Consider the following 24,444-nt stretch of genomic DNA (forward strand, 5'->3'; position numbering starts at 1 on the left):
CCAGAAGATGTCCCAACCGGTAAGAAGGACACATGCTCCACTATGTTCATAGCAGCCTTATTTATAATAGCCAGAAGCTGGAAAGAACGCAGATGCCCCTCAAGAGAGGAATGGATACAGAAAATGTGGTACATTTACAGAATGGAGTACTAATCAGCTATTAAAAAGAATGAATTTATGAAATTCCTAGCCAAATGGATGGACCTGGAGGGCATCATCCTGAGTGAGGTAACACAATGACAAAGGAACTCACACAATATGTACTCACTGATAAGTGGATATTAGCCCAGAAACTTAGGATACCCAAGATATAAGATACAATTTGCTAAACACATGAAACTCAAGAAGAATGAAGACCAAAGTGTGGACACTGTGCCCCTTCTTAGAATTGGGAACAAAACACCCATGGAAGGAATTACAGAGACAAAGTTTGGAGCTGAGATGAAAGGATGGACCATCTAGAGACTGCCATATCCAGGGATCCACCCCATAATCAGCTTCCAAACGCTGACACCATTGCATACACTAGCAAGATTTTGCTGAAAGGACCCTGATATAGCTGTCTCTTGTGAGACTATGCCGGGGCCTAGCAAACACAGAAGTGGATGCTCACAGTCAGCTATTGGATGGATCACAGGGCTCCCAATGGAGGAGCTAGAGAAAGTACCCAAGGAGCTAAAGGGATCTGCAACCCTATAGGTGAAACAACATTATGAACTAACCAGTACCCCAGAGCTCTTGACTCTAGCTGCATATGTATCAAAAGATGGCCTAGTCGGCCATCACTGGAAAGAGAGGCCCATTGGACACACAAACTTTATATGCCCCAGTACAGGGGAACGCCAGGGCCAAAAAAATGGGAATGGGTGGGTAGGGAAGTGGGGGGGAGGGTGTGGGGGACTTTTGGGATAGCATTGGAAATGTAATTGAGGAAAATACGTAATATAAAAATATTAAAAATTAAAAAAAATAGTTATACTAGGCTCCGGTCTGCAGGCATATCAGAGTATCATTAATAGTGTCAGGGATTGGTTCTTGCCCATGGGATGGATCTCAACTTGGGCCATTAGTTGGCTATTCCCTCTGTCACTGCTCCATCTGTGTCCCTGCACTTCTTGTAGGCAGGACATATTTTAGATTGAAGGTTTTGTGTGTGAGTTGGTGCCCTTATCCTTCTTCTGGACATCCTGCCTAGCTACAGAGGGTGGCCACTTCAGTCTTCATATCCCCACTGCTAGAAGTCTCAGCTACAGTTACTCTCATAGACTCCCTGGAGCCTCTCCTATCCCAGGTCTCTGGCACATCCTAAAGTTGCTCCCCCCGCAACTAAACCGATCACCAATTTCCATTTCCCTGCCCTCTCTCCATACACATGATCACACACTCTTACCTCACTCCCTTTCCCCTCCCCGAGGTTTTATGTATTTATATCTCAGCAGTCTACTTAAAAACTCAAGTTTTCCATTTTTATTACGTCCAGTTTGTCTATTGTTTTCTTCTAGTGCTTGTGATTTTTGCTTCAGTTACTTAATAAACCATCGCCTAATTTAAACACAAAGGTTTATGCCTATGTTTGTTTCTAAGATTTTTACAGCATTAACTCTTTTTAGATTATCTTTTAGATCAATCTTTAGTCAGTTCCTATGTGTGCTATGAGGTAGCGATCCAACTCCACTGCTTCTGTTCAGATTTTTAGTGATCATTTGATGAAAAAGCATTATTTTTCTTTGCTGTATTGTCTTAGCACACTTTTAGAAAGGACAATGGAACATGAACATGAGTGTCACTGGCCTCTCAATTCTACTACTTTTTTTCCTTTTTGATGCTGTTGTTTTTCAAAAACCACTGTTGGCTCACTCATTCATACTTTATGAAAAGGCAATATCTCTAAGTTATTTGTGAATCTTTTTTTCTTAATTCATGAATTCAAATATTCTTTTGTATTACTTTAACTATGCTCTTGGATTTCCTGTGCAATTCTTCAAGATTCTAGGTAAATAGAATTTGTTTTCCAGTGTATATCTTTCTTTTTTTTTTCTTTTTTTCTTTTCTTTTATTGATTGATTGATTGATTGATTGATTGATTGATTTTTGCCTAATTGCCCTGGCCTAACCGTGCAATACAGGTTGAGTCATTGGGGTAAATGACAACATACTTGTGCTCTCAGGTGAAAACCATTCATTCAGTGTTTTTTCCATTAAGTATGATACAAATTTTTTCATAATTTTCTTCTACAAGGGCATTCCTTTCCATCTGGTTTTGCTATACGTTTTGTGGTGATTATTTTGTATTATTTAGTTTGGTTTCTATCATGGAAGGGTATTAAAGATTTTCAAGGACTGAATTTATTGTATCAACTCCATTTTCCAAAAACTCAAGAGAAATGATTTTCAAAACAAAAAATTTACTAAATAAATCATAACTTTACAAAAGGCATGAGAAATTACGTTTACAATTGTTTTTAGATATGTCAGTCTAAAAGGTATGTAGCAGACTCAATTTGAAAAATACAAAAATATAACTATGTGAAGTTGTTTTTTTTTTTTCTGGGAAAGGAAATAGTACAACTGCACTTGCTGATAATATGTTCTCGGGGAAAAGGAAGCACAATAAATTAACAAACTATGATCACCTTTACATACACACAGAAAGTACACAGGAGACTTATTAAAGGGTTCTGTGATGTCTGGATTCTTCTACTCCAAAAGCTTTACTAAAGTAGAGATTTGCATTTCAAAAATACCATTGCCATGAACTTACTCAAAAGACATCATGCTTCATGCTTTAGCACATCAGCAAGCATGTTTGTCATACCCAAGGTTAACAGGTGTGATGCTTCGGAAAATACATTCCCATTTATAGCTTGATTGTACTCTGTGTGTTAAATACAATGCCTTCTGCTTTAATCCGCTCCAATATTGGCCCATAGATCTCCTTTGTAAAGGGCCCCATTAGGCCTTTGGCTTCAATTTCACCTAAAAGAAAACAAATTTTGATTCTTGATTTAAAGGTGATGTTAAAGGCCTATTTCTATGGCAAGAGTCCCACCCCAGGGCCAAACAGTACTGTATTGAAAAGCAATGCTGTTCAATCTAGATGTGACCATAAAAGGAGGGCAGGGAGAACTAAAACCTGACAGACATCCTTCAAAGAAAGAAAACCTGACAGACATCCTCAACTTAGACCCAGAGAGGCTAAGTAACAAGGAGGTTGACAGTACCACCAGAATGCAAAATCAACTGAGCATTGCTCACAGGGACTCAGAGAGACTGAAGTAGCAGTCGAAGAACCTGCATAGGTCTGTGATAGGTCTTCTGCCTATTCGTTATGGTTATGTAGCTTGGTGCTCTTGTGAGACTCCTAAGAGTGAGAATAGGGGAGTTCCTTGAGACCCCCTTTCCTCCTCCTGGGTTGGTTCAACCAGCCTTAATATGAGAGTTTGTGTCTAGTCTTATCACACCTTGTTGTTCCACGTTCAGGTGATATCCCTGGGAGGCCTGCTCTCTTTTGAAGGGAAAAGGAAGAGTGGAGAGAGGAAGTCAGGGGTGGAGCGAGGGGAAACAGCAGTTGGGATGTAATGTATGAGAGAAGAAAGAAGAAGCAGAGAAAAGAAAAGGGAAAATGGTTGGCTTTAAAGTTTTCAACGTTGCTAATGGTGTAACACAGTAAGAGTAGATTATACTTAGAATCTGGGCTGTGTCCAAGCTAGTGATATGCGTTATGACGCTGTGCTATGGTGCCAGGAAATAGCAGGGAGTCATAGACCCCAATCAACCATGAGGCCAATAAAGAAGAAGGTGATACTACACAGGGGCCTGTGTTGCTGGACTGTGTTTCCCAGTCCTTCAGCTCTATTTAATGCATCTTCCCTTAACACACCTTTAAACTTACACTAACTATTCATAATAAAACCCCACTGTAAGTCACAAAGCATATTGCAAATATTTTTTCATTATAGATAAGATGTTAACACATGAGAATTAATTAACCACAGATTATAATTCTGATGAGCTACAAGTAAACACCCTCGGCTAATTCAGAACGACTCTAAATATACAAATAAAAACAGAAGTAAGGGAGTCACCCTTCCCAGCAGCCCCTCTGCATGGTAGCAACTTTCTATGCTGTTTCGCTGAAAGGTTGCAACAAGCCTGTGCTTGGAATGACACAACCCACGTTCAGTTTGAGGACACCTTGGCCCACAGGCTTTAAGCTACGTCTATTCCACCATTCTGAGGTCTTGTGACTGAGTTGGATGAAAATTTGGTCTCATACCAGGACCTATGCTCTTCTCTCACCAGTGTGGCCCCCAGCCAGGTATTCTCCAAGATGGCTCATTTCCATTATTTGCAGGCACTGACATTTGAAGGTGAAGAGGAGCCAGGCTCAGCCCTGATGCGAATGGAACTTACCATCAAGCAACATTTTGGCTGCCATGGCTGTCGGCAACCCCACAGTTTTAGCCATTGCCGAGAAGCCGTTGAAGTCTCCATAAACCACGAGATCAATGGTCTTATTTTCTAAATGTCCAGATGGATGTCTGATGCCAAAGCTGTCCCTCATCACAATCATATCCTTTTCTTCAGGGCCTTAAAATAAATACAGATGTCTTAAAGCATCATCATAGCTCAGCTATAATTGCACTTCACCTTCCCTGCCCTTCCGGTTTCCCCACCCAACTACATATGCTCATTAGATAACTATGATGCTTTTCTCCCAGAGACCCAGTGAAAGCCTCAAGGGAATGGGAACTTGGACTGTATCCCTTTCTCAGAATCGAAAAGTCTGCTTGGTGTGACAAGCTATTCTGGCAGACAGACATTTGCTCCCCAAATATTGTTTTGGTATTTATTTGATACATTAAATATAAAATTCTTTTTCCCCCTCCCAGTAGTTCCCAAATTCATTATTTCCTAAGAAATTTTCTATCATTGCCTCTTCTCACACTTCTCCTTCCTACTGCATGACTGCTGTGCTTGAAACTGATTCTCTGGCCAGTTCCTATGATTCCTCCTCAGCAGTGTTTAGAGAAACCCCACGACCTACCATAGGAGAGTTTTGAGACCAAGTGCTTGGAGAACGCGTCCACAATGGACTCCGCCTGAGGAACTTGTTCATCCCCCAGTAAGCCCAACCTGAAAAGCACAAGGGTCGCTCTTAGTGCACAACCTATGCATGTTCTGCAGTAGCTTCAGGGTCCTGGACTTCCTGAGACACTGCTCCTTAGCGCAGGGCGGAGATGATATGTTACAAGTTCATTTATGATTAATTTACATTAATTTACAGAATAGTTGTCATATAGTAAGTATACCATAGTCACATAAGTGAATAGTCTGCAGCTACTTGATCCAGAAACAGAGTGACAAAATGCTTTAAAATAAACATTATCCAGGTCATAATCACCATCAGGGTTCTTCACTATCTACTTTTTCACCCAATATAAACACAATAAATTATAATCTATCAGGCCAACTAATGAGCATTAATCAGTAATAAACAGCTAATTATTCAAAGACAAATACAAAGCATGCAGTCTGTCATGGCCTTTTATTGGCCAGAAATGACTGTCATTAGTCATTGGTTCAATATGTTTTGATCTAAATGGAACTATTGGTGGGTGCTTACCATTCTGCAGCTTCCAGCTGGGTATTGTCCCCTCCCAGCTTTGTGAAGACAACTTCCTTAAGCTTCTCGCATGGGGAGGAGCGGGAAATTCCAACTAGGTCACATAGGAGTTGTTTCTGATTGAAAAATAAATATGAATAGTCTAAGTACATATATAGTAAAACATTAGTTATCTGAGAAATAAACCAACCTAGACATTGGGCATTAAGTACACTTCAAAGGTTTATTACAAATAATTGAAATAGAAAATTAAGACATAAAGTGTGTGTGTATGTGTGTGTGTGTGTGTGTGTGCGTGCATGAATGTCTTCACATCACAAATGCATGTGATTCCAGAACAACAACAACAACAACAAAAAAAAACCTCAATAAAGACTTAATGCTAAAAAGGAGAGATACTAATACATTTCCTGGTCATGTATTTTCCCCAACACTTTTTTCCATTCATGCCCCACCCCAAATTCCTCTACCCCTGCACCCTGTAGCAATCAATGTGAAGCAGGTTAAACTACAAGGGGTTTAGTGCTGTGGTTGCCAGTGGCAACCGGAGTTCTTTTGTAGCTTCAATAGATGAGAAAGATCTCGAAGGGAATTAAATTTCAAAGGAACACTTAAAAGAGTGGCCAAGGAGTTTTCTTATTTCTAAACAAAATTTCCCCCCCAGGGTCCCCAAAGGAAGCTATGGTCTAGATCAGAAGTCAACCAGTTGGTTCATGGACTCAGTGTGGTTCATTTCACCGGAAGTTGTACCTATAGTGCTTATGCACTATCTATACCAGTACTAGATTATTCTGCAGAGACTGCTAGGCCCATGCAGTCTAAAATGTTTACAATCTGATGCTGTGCAGCAAGCTTGTCTCTTGTGTTCTGGATTCTAACAGCATCCTGGGATGACCCAGGAAGAGTACACTGCTTCCAAGGACTTAGGTATGAGAGAGAAATGCCTAAAACTCAGCCACATAAATGGCACCATGAGAGGACTGACAAGATTCATACCAGCATCCTCTTAAATATCACACTCAACAGGTCCAAATGACATGTCACCACCTACACAACTGGAAAATCGGAGTCCAAAGCAAAGAGTGAAGGCATGACTTCCCCATTGTTCAGGGAATGATCCTGGGGAATAAGTGAATACAGGAACAGGCCAGGTACCTTAGCCCATTGCTTTCTCCATTCATCCAATGCACTAAAGTGGGAGGAGATAGTCACCAGAACTCATCAACATACAGCAGCTAGAGAAGGGATGCCTTGGCTCTGTGCAAAGCAGAGCTTGAGACCTAGCCATTTTAAAAGGCGTGTGTGAAGCAGACAGCACAGAATTACGGAAATATTCACCCAGGTGAGAGGGTTGGCCTCAGGTCGGAGGGCAGGGTATGCTTCTCTGTTGATGAGTCCCAACTTCACAAATCCATTCAAGGCTTTGGAATATCCCTGAAGCAAGAATTAGTAAGCAGCAAATTAATATTTTCCTTTGAAGACAAATGAATTTTACAGCCCCTGCCCCCATTTTTTTCTTGAAGAGGAGATCTGCCTTTACAACTAATTAACTTTTTGGAGGGTTTTTAATCTTTATAACTTATTTGGTAATAACCTTCAGTGGTGAAATGGGATCAATATTAACCATTGTCATGGTAATTCAAGTAACTGGTTTATGAAAAAGCCTTTTTTTTTTCCTCAGTACTATATTGTGTGGTATGTTCTGGCAACATAAGGGCTAATTTCCTGGTGAATTATATAATGCAGTTTAACAGAACATTGTTTAATAGAACAGTCAGATTTAATCTTTATTACAACGTTTTGTTTTCAAATGCTAAGGATCACATACAGGGCCTCATGCATGCTAGGAAAGTACTCTCTCTAGGTACTCTAGGATAGCTCCTAGTTCTATCAATTTTACTTCTTTGTGAAGGGAGGAACAATAATCCACACCCCCAAAGCAGAGAACCCACCCTACAGTGAAGACCTGGGTACAGAAGAAAAGAAGGGCATCACGTTAGGGCTCTGATACCTGGTTTTCTCATTTTGAACATACTTCTAACATCTCACCCATGATCACTCTAAGTCCCTATTTTATGGTTAGGAAACATTTCAGATTTGTTTTTGAGAAGTCCATCTAACCCTTTCATCTCCTTGAGCCTCAGTCCATGTGTTTTAAATGATTTGAACCTCATCCTAAGCTCTCAAGACATATAACAGAAGAATGACACTGACCTCAGAAATAAACTACAACTAACAAGACAAAAATGCATGCTTTTAGCTATTAGAGAAACACGCAGTGTGTCACTCAATCCAGATTTGCACCTTATTAAGCCATAACAGGAAGATGGCAGCTGCCTGCTACTATGTGGAACCTGAGACCATGGTAACTCTTACAAGACCAAGAAACTAAACTATACCTACCACTCTCTCCTCCTACCTGCTCCCAATCCTTAAAGACTAAATACAATAAATTCGCTATTTTGAGTTGGGTCTCCTACTACTACTACTACTACTACTACTAATACTAATAATAATACTAATAATAATAATAATAATAACAAATTTAACAGTGAACTGGGAGAGGGAGCATCATAGCTGCACAGGGCTTATGAGAATAGGCAGCACTTGGGCGTTCACCCCAAAACAAGACAGTTGTCATTCCATCCCTCCACAGCTCATAAAACATTGCAGAGAGCAAAAGGAACATAAAAGCTGGAGGACAGGGAGAAGGAAAGAGACTCCCTAGGGGATAGTCCGAATCCTATGACCACACAAATAGCCCTGATTAAACCAAATGGGTCATTACACACAATCAAGTCATAAATCTTGGAAAGGGATAGGAAGGGAAAGGGATGGGTGGGTGGGGGTTAGGGAAAATAAGAGGGTTGTAGCAAGGAGTATTAAAGACAGAGAGTAGCAACCAGAGAAAGAATGTAACCAAAATAAATTATATAAAAGTATGAACTTGTCAAGCAACTAACTTAATAAAGATTTCAAAAAAAAAAAAAAGACTCTAACTTGGCTTCTCATTTTAACTACTAGAAAAAATAAGCATATATACTGCTCATATCAAAACTAGAAATTTGCTTAAAATATAGCACTTACCTTATATCTCAGTGTTCCCCTTAATAATGTATGGGCAGATGAAATTCCATAAATCTCAGCATATTTTATGCTATCTCTGTTAGGATAGCCTTCCAAGTTTAGACCTGGGAAGTAATCCATGGGTGTGACAGAGTTGAGAAAAGAGACTCCCCCTGTCACATTCACAACCTGAGGAAGATTGAAAAAATAACTGAGGTTCACAACAGTTTGTTTCCTCTGGGTTTATCTGCATTAACTATACAAAAGAAACTAACAGAATAGAGCTTAGGAAATATTAATAAAACTACAGTTGATACTTAGCATGCCATTAGCCAAACTGTTCCTCTTGGAATACCTTGCCAGGCTCCCTGACCCCAAACTTCTAAATCTTAATATACTTTATTTTCTAAACAAAAGTCTTGTTTTCAATTGGCTCTTGCTCCTACTAAAAATAGTATCATTTTGTATGCATTAGGCTGGTTTGTTGGTTGGTTGGTTAGTTCATTGGTTGGTTGGCTGGTTGGCTGGTTGGTTGGTTGGCTGGTTGGCTGGTTGGCTGGTTGGCTGGTTGGCTGGTTGGCTGGTTGGCTGGTTGGCTGGTTGGCTGGTTGGCTGGTTGGCTGGTTGGCTGGTTGGCTGGTTGACTGGTTGGCTGGTTGGCTGGTTGGCTGGTTGGCTGGTTGGCTGGTTGGCTGGTTCGCTGGTTCGCTGGTTGGCTGGTTGGCTGGTTGGCTGGTTCGCTGGTTCGCTGGTTCGATGGTTAGTGGGTTGTTTTGCTTTTTGTAATGTAATCACATCAAGTATGCATTCAGTGGCTTGTATGCTCTGATAACAATGGCAAAACTTTTTCCTTTGGTCTTACATCTCTTGTGCTTTTCAGTCACCCAAGTATTATTTTCTGACTAGCTAACATGTATATGTGCCAGACATCACACAAGTTGTAGAGAGAATAAGGAAAACAGTGAATGAGATCACTTCACATATTCTGCACATTCTTATTCATTGGGAGAAATAAAACCATTTGCTGAATGTTTAGCAATCACCTGTATCTGCATAATACTTAAAGCATAAGCTGGAGGGTGCTGAAAAGGCAGCAGAAGGAAGACCTCCATTCAAAACAGACACAATGCCAAGACTATACAACAAAGCTCACATACAACTTACTGCTGTACTGCAGGTCAGAAGTTAAGCCTTGATTCCCCAGAGCCTCCTACCCCTCCCCAGCTCACAAAGTGCCATGAACACTGTTCTGTATTTTAACTTTAAAGTATTACATTTCCTCTTAAGAGCTTGAAGTCTGTGGCTGTCCTTGAGATAATGAAAAACATTCTGGAATGATAAACTTAGGGCTGAGGCCGCTGTCTAACTGGACTTTGTCCTGGTGGAAACAATTTGACCCTGCTTCTAAAGCTGCACAAACCAAGACTGGAAGAGGCAGTGGCCAGGGTTCAGAGGGATTTTTCCCAAGGGAAAGTGGGCTAAATGGCATTACTGCTCAGACTCCATCTGTACATGAGCTCACCTGTACCAAGGTGTGAGAGAGAAAATTGAAACTAATTTATACACAACCTAGGCCCCAGAAAGAAAGGGCTGCAGCCTACCCAGGATGGGTGAGGTAAGATCTTTTTAGTTGCAAAGTCACTTGCAGAGTACATCTAGAGAACCTTAGAAAGAATCCAAAGAATGTGAAGAATGCTTCCTATCTCATTTGCTCAGAGCCCCCTTTGTAGACTGTATTGAACTTCTTCTAATAGGATTCTAGTTTTAAAAGCAACCTAATAAAGAAGCCACAAGGTGGGTCTCCGCATCCATCTTGCTTTTATAACTTAAGGCAATTCTAAAGTCCCGCTTCTTTAATTGAAGATCAGGACAATTTTTTAAAAGTAAATATCATGGCAAGGATTGTAGTAAAAAACTATAATATAATCCCAGTGTTGGAATGCTGGGACAGGAGAATTGCTAAAAGTTTGAGGCAAGCCTAAACTATGTTCTAAGACTCTACATAATAGGAAAGAGAGAGAGAGAGAGAGAGAGAGAGAGAGAGAGAGAGAGAGAGAGAGAGAGAGAGAGAGAGAGAGAGAGAGAGAGAGGGAGGGAGGGAGGGAGGGAGGAAGGAAGGAAGGAAGGAAGGAAGGAAGGAAGGAAGGAAGGAAGGAAGGAAGGAAGACCTAAAATCATCAAGATTCATTTAGTACTTGTAAATAAAATTAGGTAACTCATACTGACTGCTAGTGATTTGTTTAGAAAAAGCATCAGTGTGAGGATAAGAAACCAAGAGTTAGACAGATTCCCTGAAAGCAGACAGACAGGGAGAGGACCCATGACCAGGTAATACAGATTTCAAATATCCAAGACAGCTAACTTCTTCCTATCCAGGACTTTGGCTTCTTCATTACCCTCCTGATCTGAGACAAAATCCAGAAAACTTAAACCCTTGTGGACTGTTCTGCCCCTATTGCCCCTTCCCTCATGAAGAGACTGAATTTGGAACTTCCATGGTCCCACACACACCCACTTTGCTGAGGATTTTTCTCAGTGCATTGCTGTGTGCATGGTTACTCACCACTAATAAAAGCCTTTCTACAACTGGCTGATTCTGTCTGCCTTGTTTGAGATTTTTCTTTTCTACTACATTCTACACTACAGAGTTTTCCTTTTAATCCTTTAAGTAGCAAAGAAAAATGAACCAATCGAAGACCGCTTCACAGTAACACTCCTCAACATATGATAGCAGCAATGTCCAGTGTCCTAGGATCAAAAATAAGCCTTGTCCAGTTAATTATTCTATTGAGAACTTCAAAATGCATCTATCCATTTTGTAGAGGACATGTATTTTCCTCTGCTCAGACAATGCTTGCATCTCAGACCCACTCCTGGCAAATGCATCTCTCATGACATGACATGTTGTGGTGGAAGGCTTCTCTGAGGCCAATTCTTTTTCGTACATGCACCCAACCAATGCGAATTATAGGCATCTATTTTAGAACAAGCACTCAAATCCTCAAAATACGTGATGAACCAGCCTGCCTTTATCTTGGGCTTGAAAGGCATCTTATAATAAAGACAAACTAGGTTATTCCTGTTTATGACTAAACTTCTGTTTCTCAAGGACTGGGCTTTGTCACACATATCACCTTTAACTACAAATGATGCTGTACTTCCTGTTCCAGGAAATGACAACTATGCCCTTGTTTCAAAGAATTATTATAACTATCTTGAACAGTAGTTTGTTTCAAAAGCTTGTTATGACCAGTTGTCAGTTATGACTACCCTGTTATGATCACCTTGCGATCATGCCTTTGTTTCAGGAGGTCATCATGACTAACTTAACTTGTTATGCTTATGTCCTGCTCCTATAACCCTATCACCAATTTTTCCCACCAAGTCCCTCATTTGGAAAACCCCTCCCCTTGAGCTATGAAAACCTTGTCTTTCTCTTATCTAATGCTGACTTCTTAAACCTGCCTTAGGGGGAGGCAGCTCTAGCCTGTGAATATCAATTTTTAAAAAACAAGCTTGCTTTAATTAATCAATTAAAAAGCATTAATTAATTTGGTATGGTGATTTGATTCAGTGGTCTCTTTCCTTTCTCCTGTCTTTGGGATTAATGTAAGCTTCATCATTAAACCAATAAGAAATTTATCATGGTAAAGGTACAGGTTGTTATTTATTAGGAACCCTCAGTCTTTCAGGTGCCTTGTGTGCTTTTCATCCATATTAATCACACGTTTTCTCATAGGTGTAAACAGGCTGTGAGTGGCACAGAATCAGATTCAAGCCTATCTAACTAACACACTATCTGTGTTCTTTCTACTGTATCACATGAGCCTCTTGGTTTTGCTTATTTCTTGATCAGTATTTTCAAAAAGGATTCTGATATGAGTGCATCTACTGAAAGCTATGCTAGAGTCACCACAGGGAGCCATTGCTAACTTGATTTCTTAAAAAGGAGGAGGGGCTTCCTTTGCACATGTGTGAATTTCCCACTTTCCAAGGCTGGGAACTGTACCACCATCTACACAGGGATGGACGTAGGAGAAGGCTAGTTACTGCTCCCACACACAGGGGAGGAAATCAGATTTGCTAGAAGTCAAAACAATATCAATGGCTAGAACTTACCACAAGAACACAGCACAGTGTGATCTACTCTCACTCATAGACCCTTTCTAATTACTAGAAAAGTTTAAGGATTCAACTGTAAGTCAGAGACAGAGAGGTCACCTATCTTCATCATTACAGTTCTGAGTTCTGTAAGGCCCATTCTGTGGCTGAGGGGAACAGTGACAGAGGAGATGGTGGCAGAGGGGAGAGAAGGGCAAGACTCAGAGACATTTTTAAGAAGTTTAACAATAAAGATTGGGGAACAGATCTATAGACTCAAATCACTGAAATTTCTCAGACACAGACAATCCAAGTATCTAAGTGTCAGACACTCTGATTGAGTTCAGACAAAAGAATAGTGAACAAAGGCTGAAGTGGCCAGGAAACTCTACAAGAGGAAATCTGAACAAGACCTTGAAAAAGTATCATTTTAGCAGAAATAAGAAAACTATCCTGTTTTCTCTTCAAATCCTCCAATGTCAGAAAAAAAAAAAAGTAAGAATGCACTCCATTTTAGAAATTGAGTTCAGGGTGGAAGAGGGGAGCAGGGAGGTGGATTTCAAATTTAACAACCACAAGTTCTGCAGCCAGAAACAACTTGTTTCTCCTGGGCTCTCTGGAGCACTAAGTTCTTTCTACCGCTAATATTTAGTCAAGACTCAGGGAATGCCAATAAGCCTGCTGTTAGGCAGATTACAACCTACATGGCTTCATTAATTCACATGACAGGACTGCTGCAGAGGTTTCCAGGCCTAGATCTAGGAATAGTTAGAACAGAGAAGAAAATGCCCAAGCCATGTGCTCATACAGCTTGGGTATGGCTCTCATCTCATCCCTTTATCAGAGGAAATAAAGGCGACATTGACATCCTTCCTCATCCTGATGCATGCCCCTAAGAGTCTCTGCTGGCTTAGTCAGGTTTGACCTGCTGTGATCCGCTGGTCACTAACTCATTTGTTCTCATGTTAGGCTGCTCCTTAAAATCACTTGGTGAGATTTAGAAATTCTCCAAAGTCAAGCAACTTAAAAATTTCAGGACTCAGTTTTAGGCATTCATTCTCTTCAAACTTTCACTATAATTTAATGTGCAGTCACGTCTGTCACTCATGCTGATCTCTCAGACCTGAGTAACCATAGCTGACAGGAACATTCATCTTGCTTCTTAGTAAATCCTTTCAAAAACAAACTCTGTGATTGCTAACTATACTCACCCTGTGGCTCTAAACTCCTTAACTCCCAGATCATGGTAATTTTATAACCTTTGACAAATCTTTCCTCATTCCTCTCTCCCTTCATATTATCTGGAAAAGGAATTTGCAAGTGGTCTGACCAGTTACGAACTCTCCTAACCCAAAATGTGATCTGACTCTAGATGGCTTTGGAGGAGCTAGTGACATGTTTAGTAAGGAAACTTACCACCAAGCTTGAGGACCTGAGTTTGAACCTGCATAGCCGAAGAGAACCAGTTCCTGCTAGTCTTCTTTACCTCTCGATATGCGCCATGACTTGCACAGGCATGGATGCACATGCCCATAGGTTTCACACGCAATAAAAAAGTTAACGTAAAAGCAATTTTACTGCCATTGAAGTTGGTTGAAACCAGGGTTGAGCCTCAGATGATGGCCTTAGCCATCCTGTCTATGCCTTAGTCTCATTATTAAAAAAATAATAATGAAAATAATACTAATAATACTGTTAGATTGCATAGGCAGAAGAAATATTAGTTTCATTTTCTGATGCATTAAACATTCCATGTGGAGGGCCACTTGTATCCAGCCCTGAATTCTCTGAACTCAGGAATGTCAGTCAGCTATCTTTGGTGCTTATTCCAAAGTCTAATTCAGGGTGTGTCATGCTGAAATCACTTGGAAGATAATGTAAATATACTCAATATGTGTCATACTGAAGTCACTTGAAATATAACCACTATTTACATATATAAATAAGATAAGAAGTCCATTTTCAGAAGGAGCCAAGAAGGAAGAATGAACACAGGATTGGTTGAAAAATTAAAGGTGACTCATTAAATTGAATAGAAAAATATACACTAGGAAATATCAGTGGAGACAAGGGAGGGCAGGTACTAATACTTGTCAGTAAGAGCTGGGTGTTGACAGAAACTTACCTGATTGGAAGAGAGTCCACACATTGGATGACTGCTTCTCCAGAGCTTTCTCTGAGATAGAACTGTTCATCTAAGGGGAGGACACCAACCCTTTGCACATGTGTGTTCATGTGCATGGCCGTGATCAGACAACACTGATATTGGGGGGAAGTGGTTGGAGTCCCTCCCCAGCCTGAAACCTGTTTGCTCAGAGCATGGGGTGGAGCTTGCCGCCCTTTCATTCTGCCACTCCCACTGCCACTGCCTGCCACCTTGCTGTTCCAGAGTCAAACACGTGGTCACCTGCAACTTTACTCCAGGATGATTTGGTGGGAAAGGGCCCCTTCCCCTGCTTCACAACCGAGTATCAGAAATAGTAAAATCGAACTTTGATCAGACTGGTTGTCTTGGTTTCATCTTTATCGCGCCGCCTAGCCCCCCCTCTTCTCTTGCAGATTCCAAGATGCCTTTCCAGACTAGAACCCAGACATGTGAGCCGCTGGCCGGCCACAACAGATCTGGCGCCCACGGGGGACTGGAAAATGGCAGAGGACATTTGAAAGAGGCACTGGAGCATTTGAAGAAGTTTGGAGCTCCATGAAAGAAGAAAATAATTAAAGGAAATTCGTACCAGAGAAGGTCGGTATGGACTAAGTTGAAACAGCGTTAAACCTGAGCGCTAATTCACTTAGGTTCAGAAGTGAAGTTTATCAGGGACTAGGAACATAACAGACAGTTAGCCGTAGCTCCCAGAAGCTACATTTTTAGGCGTGAGAAAAGAAAGGGTTTATTAAAAGGAAATTAATAATCAGGCAGATGGCCGCAGTTAAAAACTGCATTATGTGGGAGGAAAATATCCCAAAAAGCGGAGAAAAATTTCAGGGTGCCATGCTTTGTTCTCTCTGGGCCTTACGGCAGAAGTGCTCTGCCCTCCTTGTATCTTTGTCTAATGTCTGGTGCACCAGTCCGTTCACATGTTCAATTCATGTATGTTCGTGTCCAGTCTGTATGAATGAATGCTCTATGTTTTATGTTGGATAATAAAGATGGCTAAAAACTTTATCTGCAAAGCAGAGAGCGGCCACAAGCTTCAACCAGGAAACAGGCACACAGCAAGAGGGCCCCTGCTGGAAAAACTGTTCATTATAGGAAAAAAGAGTCTGATAAAAAGCTGATTAATGGTTTTTTCCTGGAGAGTTCTCTGCAATCGTGATTAATGTGTTTGGCAAATGATAATGTGCTTTTTATTCTATGATTGTAGCTAGAAAAATTAATGTTCTCTGATTGGTCTAAATGTAACTGCTTCATTTGTTTTTGTTTTTGTTTTTTTTTTTATTGGTAATGTGCTCTACGTGTTTTCACAATCAGTTCATAAGTTGTTGGTTAAAATTAATAATTATTACATTGGTAACAAGTGGTTAGCCTTAAAATTGATAACTCAAGTTTAGAGTCTTTCCAACACATGGCATAAGGCAGGCCAAGAGGCTGGGTCTCTAAGGATATTTCTAGTTGAGATAATAATTAATGTGGTTCCTATCCTAGAAAGTAAAATTAAAGATAAGATTTAAAACAATGCCTCTTTATTAAAGCATTAAAGCTTACATGTATTCATAGGTATTAATTGGCAGCCAAACTTTGTAATATGATAGTAATACTTCTAATATTAATTCTATAAGTAATTAATTGTTTTAAAATTGGGTTTTACCTTCCCAAAGTTAATGTTGCAAAAAGAAACTTAATAATTCTTTACAGATCTAGCCAGATGCTGTTTTAATGAAGTTCACATTCATAGTTTATAAAGAGTCAATCAGATTGTGAAATTTATCAAGGCATTACAATCTGGTTTGCCTACTTTTTATATAGTTATTATAGATCCAAAAGTTTCTTTTTCTTTCTCCTTTGCATCTTAATGATTGTAAAGGTTTTGCTTCTAGTGAGTTTGCAATAACTAAAATATTTTGTCTCTAACATGGCTAAATATTAATCTACATTATGTAAAAAAAATTTATCATTTCTGCTTCTATACAAGAAGCCAAGAGTTTTAATCTTTCAATGTATATTGTTTCCTAAGTGGAAAATGTTTTATTAGCTAATGCCTCTCAAGAGAAGTTTACTTTAAATCCTTGCTCTCACCCAAAAGATTCAGAGACAATATCTTTTTATTACTTAGGGTTTTAGTTTACTACAGAAAGTTTTGCAAAAAATAAAGATAGCTTTTACAATTGTTACTAATTATAATCAATGGTAATTAAATATTAGCTGTGCCCAAAACAATTCTTTGGCAAGAGAAAACATTATTGTAAAGTCATTTTCTCATCCTCCCAGCCAATCGCTGGCCCACGTGGACCCAGCTAGCTACTGGCTGCTGTGGCACGGGGCCTTGAGACACACAGTTTCCCAGAGCTATAGTGGTGTGAGAGGCCTCCATAAGGTGGGCAGCCTTACAACGAAGGAGAGGGCCACGTTCACCTTTGCCCCATGAGCCTCCACATGTCCCGACCAGACTAGCCATATCGTTCTCACTAAGACCCAGAGTAAGTTTTCTGGCCTACAATAAATTGGGCTGCCTTCAGCCTCTTCTGCCTGAGAGAAAGGCCAAGGGCAGATGGCCAAGGTTGAAGTGGTTTTCACCTCAAAACACAGTTTCAACTGTGGTTCTAATAAAGAATTGTATATTCGTATATTTTTAGAAAACCTATAACAAAAAAATGTGTCTTAAAAACCTGACTAGTGTATGTTCCTTGTTCAATACAGCAATTTATTTGGTTATTACCAAATATTAATAACTGACCTATTACATACCATCATTTTAAATATATTAACAATCAATATCCCAAAGATAAGTTAAAAATTGGTTTTATGCATGCTTTTATATCTTTATAAATTCATGCATGCATACATCCCAATTATTGTGTTTAATAATAACCCCTATATGAGACATAAGTAAATGTGAATTAGATCACATGCTTAGTCTCTTAAGTTTCCCCCTGTTTCAACACAAATAATCTAGCTGTGTGCTATAGATGTTGTTTTAAAATGCTGAGCAATCAAACCTTGATTTGTATATTAATAGTCAATGTTATATCTCAAAGCTCACAATTGCTTAAGATTGTTCATCCCTCAGATGCTATTAATTCTCAAATTTGCAATTGCTTATGCATATACAACACATAGAAAAAATGCTGTCCTCTTAAGAAGGCAATCTTTAGACATTTATTAAATTGTTCTAATTGCCTAGACATTTTAAAACAATGCCAGGCTAGATTTATATCTCACACAGTCTATAGGTCATACATATAAGATAGATTGGATATATAACCTTGTTCTTTGTATATTCATAACAGTTATGGTTTAAGATAATAGTTTAGTATTCTTGAAAATTGTGCATGTATAATTCTTTCCTTCTAGTGTCCTCAGTTACTACTTGTTCCCACATAATAGTGTTAATTCTTTAGGACTTATACTTAATAATTTGCTACAAATAAATGCTCTTATTTCTAGTTAATAAATAAATAAATTATGCACATGTGACTCTTAATAACTTTTTAAGCTTTCTAGTTACAACCGCTCCTTAAGAGAAACGATTGAAAGTGCAATTAGTCACTGCCCTTTACAGTCAAGTATTTAAAATGTTTTGTCAACAAGTTATTAAATCGAAGGATTAGATATTGTAAAACTTTAAAACTTTAACTTCTTAAAAGACAAAGAAGGGGGAAATTATATCCCCGTACATACTATTTAGTACATTTCCATGCACATATTTAAATCATACCTTTATTTTCAAATTTTGAAATTTAGAGGTCAAAGTAAATTCTTTATATTTATATTCTTTATAAATGCTTTATAGTATCTTAAAAGGATCTACTTATTGGCTTACAGATTGATCCTAAACAGCTACCTTATTAGGGAAGGGAAAAAACAGGTTCTCTCCACAGAACGCTACAGAAGCATGATGTTTAATTCGTGTGACAAGCTGGCAGGTAAGTTGACTCAGTGCCCTGACTGAAGTGACTAGGAAACTAAATTGGGTTCATGTTTTAGATCCATTCTTGCTTGCCATTTTTCCAGTTTAGACTAGCTTCAAGCCTTTTAACTTTATGGCAAAAGAACATCAGAGACTGTATATTCTGACTTAGTAAGATTAGTCATTTAATAAAGTCATAATGATTTTTCTCTTTTCTTCAGTGTGGCCAGTCATTCTAACTCAATCTTAGACTGGTCTAATATTTAGTCCAATATTAGAAATTCCTATTGTAAATAACTAAAATTCTTAGTTACCTAACAAAGTTAATTCTGAACACAGCCCCCACTTCCAGAAAATCTCTGGCCTTTTTACTAATTCTAAAACCAGCCCAGAGACTGAGCTTGAGCCTTGCTATTTGCAACTGAATAAAGTACCAGGACTTTCCCAAAAGAAGCTTTGTGATGTTACTCTTCACTGTCTAAGATTTTTGTCTTTCAAGCAGGTCAATCAACACCTTCAGCCTGACTGCAGCGGTTGTGCATCCCCGCCCCCAAGAGCATGCAGGTGGCAGCTGCTATTTTCATTCTAAAGACATTCCAGCACGTATTCTGGCTTTCAGTCTGATTTGAGATTTAGGTTTGCTACTAGGGCTAGAAAGGTGAAAATTTCAAATACTAAAAGAAATTGGTTTTTATTCTGATAGACGGGCTTAGTCTCTTAGCTGGTCTCTGGTTTTCCACCCTTGCTGTTATTGCAAGGTCCCCTTAGTTCCTCAGACTGTGGAAATAACAGAGATGAAGAGGGTGACCTTCAGCTCCTAATATAGCCTAAGAGCCACAAATAGTGGTGTTACTAGTGACATAATTCTTGTCGAGGCCTTGCTAAATCTGAGGTTGACAATTCTCCTTTAGGAGCTGCACAGTACTCAGAACTGTGCATACTGATTAGTGATCATACAAATACAGTATGAGTACCATCTTGGGTGCAGAAATTTACTGCAGGGGAAGGTCCAGCTTGACCATTTCTGAGTTCCCTGTGAGATACACCCGGTTTGGATGGAGGTTGGTATCTAGTTCGTTACATTCAAGAATATCTTTCTAAGGTTCTGCATCCCCTCCCCAAAAGATACCAAGAGCCACAAGTGTGGGTCATGACAGCACCCACGGGAGGAATCAGGTCAATATCCCCCCAGCCATGGTTAAAGCCCACTCATCTAAGGATGAGAAAATCATTTGATCACCTCAGTTAAGCGTGGCCTTATTAAGCTTAATTAATAGAGGAGAGAGAGGTTGGAGACCATACCATTAGAAGGGCAAGCCCTTCACAGCCTCCCACCCTAAAAAGCCAATTGGCCCTGTACTACGGAGCCAGTCGTCACCCCCTCCTCTCTGTTCCCCACCTATCATCCAAGAATGTGGAGGAAAATCCATGTACTCTCCTTCAGTGTTATCATAATAAAGTGCCTTTCATATTCGTACAGTCAGTCCTTGCCAGTGTCCCAACGCCCTAGAAGGACTGTGCAGCTGACTACTTGGTATTCAGTAAAAATTTCAACTAGGAAGTTACCTATTCAGTAACTAATTAACATTTAAAAGACAGAGCCAACACCTCAGGACTAGTCTACTAGATGTTTACTAGGACAGAAAAGACAGTCCTATCCAGATACAGTTTTCCATAAGAAAAGTTAAGAAATCCCACTAAGATAAGTTTCTTCCTTAGGCCCTAAGAATTCAGGCAGAACTATAGGGCATAAATAAATTTTATGCCTCAACCTAGCCTTTTCTTTTTTATATTAACAACAGGGAGGAGATGTAACCTCCCCAGCCTGAAACCTGTTTGCTCAGGTTTCAGAAGAGAGCATCGGGGCGGAGCTTGCCGCCCTACCATTCTGCCACTCCCACTGCTGAGGCCTGCTGCTTTGCTGTTCCAGAGTCAAACACGTGGTCACCTGCAACTTTACTCCAGGATGATTTGGTGGGAATGGGCCCCTTCCCCTGCTTCATAACCCAGTGTCGGAAATAGTAAAATCGAATCTTGATCAGACTGGTTGTCTTGGTTCCATCTTTATCACGCCGCCTAGCCCCCCACCCCCCCTTCTCTTGCAGATTTCAAGATGCCTTTCCAGACTAGAACCCAGACATGTGAGCCGCTGGCCGGCCGCAACAGCTTTGGCCACCACTGCAGGTGTTTATCTCTAAGGCTCCCATGATGCACCTATCTTACCTTCCCATTGAGCAGATAGCTAGCAGGCTGCATTATGTTCATCAAGACTCCCACTGGACTCCAGCTGAATTTGTATCGCAAGGGATTATCTGAATGTTCAGGGGCCGGAAGGCCACCACAGTAGGAAACATAAGACTCAACCTGCAAATTGAGAAATAAATGAAATCAGTAATATTAAGAAGACTAATTATTAAGTTATTAATTAGGGTTAATGATATCAATCTGGTGAATATGATACCATTATTTATTTTTTTAAGTTATTGAGGCTTTTAAATATACATCCTTGAAGACACTTATTAACACAGATTCTATATACAGATGCACACACATATATATGTATATAAAAATATATAAACTCTGCTAGAGATAATAGCTAAATTTTCATTAAAAATTCAACTGTTAGAGCTGCAGAGATAGGTCAGTACTTAAGAGTGCTTACTGCCCTCGCAGAGAACCATGCTTCATTCCCATGCCAGGCAGCTTACAACCTCCTGTAATCCCAGCCTAATTAGAAAATCCAATACCCCCTTATAGCCTCTGAGGACATCCACACATGTGTGTATATGTACATGCAAACATATACATACACATAAATGAAAATAAAACAAATCTTTTAAATAAATAAATAAAAATTCAACTATTGATTCACTTTTTCTTTGTCAGTTCTTATAAGTTTTATATCCAAAAAAAAAATATATATATATGTGAAAACTCCAAATCACTTAATTTGAGTGACCATATATACATATACAGTTATTCTTTGTCTTATGTAATTACTTAATTAAACAACAGACAAAAATCCCAAAGGTTTTTTTCTAACTTCTAAATGCAAAGTATTATCAAAGAATCTGTCTCAAAGGCAAAATCTTTAAGAAACAAAATGATTACAATAACATCTATTTCTCTAGAACTGTTACTAAGATCTAAGTTGTTGTTTGACTCTTCAGATGTATCTGTAGGTTCTGTAGTTTTTGTAATTCCTAGCCAAAGTAAGAGCTGTAGTCTAGCAAATCACTAATGAGAAGCAAAAGACAATCCTATATCCCCTGAGGGGATATCTGCTCACCGTGGCTCCCAGCTCTTTGGCAGTATCAATTGTTTCCATTGCCAACATGTGATCAAGACCAGGGTCTAATCCCAACTCACCAATGACTGTAATGCCAGCATCATCCACACTGCCACAGGTAGAAAAGAAGAAAATGGAAAAGTCAGACACAGAAGAGGAACGATCCCGAGGTGGCACCTTACTGGAGGCGGTGGCTTACCTCTTTTCCAGTTCTTTCATGGCTGGTGTAATATAGCTTGCAGTGACCATATTAACCCTGCTTTCGATGCAGGCTTTGGCCACCACAGGATGAAGCACATAAGGCAACAAGCTGAAAACAGAGGGAGAAGAGATTCAGAAGCTTTGGTTCCCAGTCCTCTCTCCCCTTCCAGGATGCTTGAACTATACCACAGCTCAGTCCTAAGAAAACGCCCAAATTAAAGAATTCTCTCAGAAATGACCAAGGACTTCTGAATTACAGAGCAGATTTGTCCTGCTGTCTACCATACAGTGCTCTTCACTAACCCTTTCTGTAGTTTTTCTTTTTCTTTTTGTTACATTCGCTCATTATGCTTGTCTATGTATGCATGTAACATATCATCTGAATCACAAATATCTCATAATTCAGAAATTCTATTTCTAGTTTCCTAACACTAAAAGCACAAGGCAAACACTGAAGGGTGTCTAGCAGCATGTTCATAACAGCCCAAATCAAAACAACAAAATTCCATCAAAGTTCACACAGTAAAGAATACACAGCCGGTTCTCATAATCACAATATCAAATGAATGAAGGCAGTCACAAACAAGGACATACTGAATAATCCAATTCTACAAACTTTGAAGACATGCAAAAAGCTAATCTAGATGTTAGAAGAAAGAACAGTGCTTCTGGGATAGAGTCAACAAGTTTACAAAGGTTAATAAGAGGGCTTGTAGGATATTATCAACATTGTTCCTTGATGTGGATAGTGGTTAGAAAATGTATTAATGTTGCAGCAATTTACTGGGCAACATAACTGTGATTTTTTGATTCAAGAGTGTGAGTGTATGTGTGTTTGTTTGCTCACCCGTGAGTGTGCAAATAAACATACACATGCAAGAGGAAGAATGTGAGAGAGAAAGATATTGAGAGATAGATGGTGAGACAAAAAGACAAGAGACAGAGAGAATATTGAAACAAAGAGTCAGAGACAAAAAAAATTTACCAATTAGCCCAGACTGGCCTCAAACTTTCAATTTTCCTCTCTTAGCCTCAAGCAAGTGCTGAAAATACAGGAAAGTACCACCACATCACACCATTCTCATACTTATTTATATTTTCATACATATGTTCTTCCAATAAAATGTTTATGAGAGAAGACAGAGAAAGAAAAAGCAAGGAGGAAAGAGAGACAGGGAGAAAATAAGAGAAGATTAAAACAACCAGATGCAGGGCTGGAGAGATGGCTCAGCATTTAAGAGCACTGACTGCTCTTCCAGAGGTCCTGAGTTCAATTCCCAGCAACCACATGGTGGCTCACAACCATCTGTAATGGGATCTGATGCCCTCTTTTGGTGTGTCCTGATGACAGCTACAGTGTATTCATATACATAAAATAAATAAATCTTAAAAAAAAAAAGATGCACAGAGAACTTTTTGTTGCCCACTACCTGATCACAAGATCCTGGGATTCCACCAGGGATTGCAGCTTTGCCTCTTGCTTGCCAACAGTCAAACTGACAGGGTTAATGTTGTATTTCTTGCTCAGCTGCTGCATTTGGTTGGTCATGTCAGAGCCTATTTCAAGAATACAAAAATCCACTTTTTAGAGATTTCATTCCACTGGAGACATTTTCATAGCTCCACAACTTTTCAAAACTTAGAGGTAAAAAATCATCTAAGGTTCATATTCAACAGGCAATGGAATTAGTTTTTATTCTTTAAAAATAAAAACAACTCATTACCTAGTGTTATTTCTATATTGTTGTCTCTTGACAGATATTCCAAAACAGGCCCAGATACATAGCCAGACCCAAGGACCAAAACCTTCTTCTTGGTACTCATTGAAAGGAATTGAATGCGTTCTCTGTTTGAAAAATAAGGGGAAAGCCGATAATTAAGTTTATCTCTTTTAAATAACAAAATCGTGTGATCTCCAAACACAACAGAAACTTACATGCTGAAGCAACAAAATCTCCCTGCACTTAGAATGACATGCTATATCCATTTGTTTTAGATCTTGTATAATAGACCCTGGCCTCTGAGATGCTCAAGGTCTACAGACTTCCATGAATTCTGGAGCTAGAATGAGGACGGGGCTACTTTTTTCTCTG

General features: G+C 39.5%; 1 protein-coding gene across 1 annotated transcript in view; it reads right to left on the bottom strand.

Moving 5' to 3' along the window:
* Nucleotides 1-2,058: 2,058 nt before the first annotated feature.
* The window catches only part of Aass (aminoadipate-semialdehyde synthase), a 60,814-nt gene continuing 38,428 nt past the window's right edge, over nucleotides 2,059-24,444 (bottom strand). Inside the window, exons 14-24 of the mRNA NM_013930.4 lie at nucleotides 24,076-24,197; nucleotides 23,782-23,908; nucleotides 22,350-22,460; nucleotides 22,151-22,259; nucleotides 21,085-21,225; nucleotides 8,714-8,881; nucleotides 6,965-7,060; nucleotides 5,627-5,742; nucleotides 5,048-5,136; nucleotides 4,414-4,590; nucleotides 2,059-2,976 (exon numbers count right to left, since the gene is read on the bottom strand). Coding sequence (NP_038958.2) covers nucleotides 2,858-2,976; nucleotides 4,414-4,590; nucleotides 5,048-5,136; nucleotides 5,627-5,742; nucleotides 6,965-7,060; nucleotides 8,714-8,881; nucleotides 21,085-21,225; nucleotides 22,151-22,259; nucleotides 22,350-22,460; nucleotides 23,782-23,908; nucleotides 24,076-24,197 — 1,375 coding nt within the window. The 3' untranslated portion in view covers nucleotides 2,059-2,857. The remainder of the gene's footprint in view (nucleotides 2,977-4,413; nucleotides 4,591-5,047; nucleotides 5,137-5,626; nucleotides 5,743-6,964; nucleotides 7,061-8,713; nucleotides 8,882-21,084; nucleotides 21,226-22,150; nucleotides 22,260-22,349; nucleotides 22,461-23,781; nucleotides 23,909-24,075; nucleotides 24,198-24,444) is intronic.

This window comes from Mus musculus, chromosome 6 (assembly GCF_000001635.26).
Source record: "Mus musculus strain C57BL/6J chromosome 6, GRCm38.p6 C57BL/6J".
Classification (NCBI taxonomy): Eukaryota; Metazoa; Chordata; class Mammalia; order Rodentia; family Muridae; genus Mus; species Mus musculus.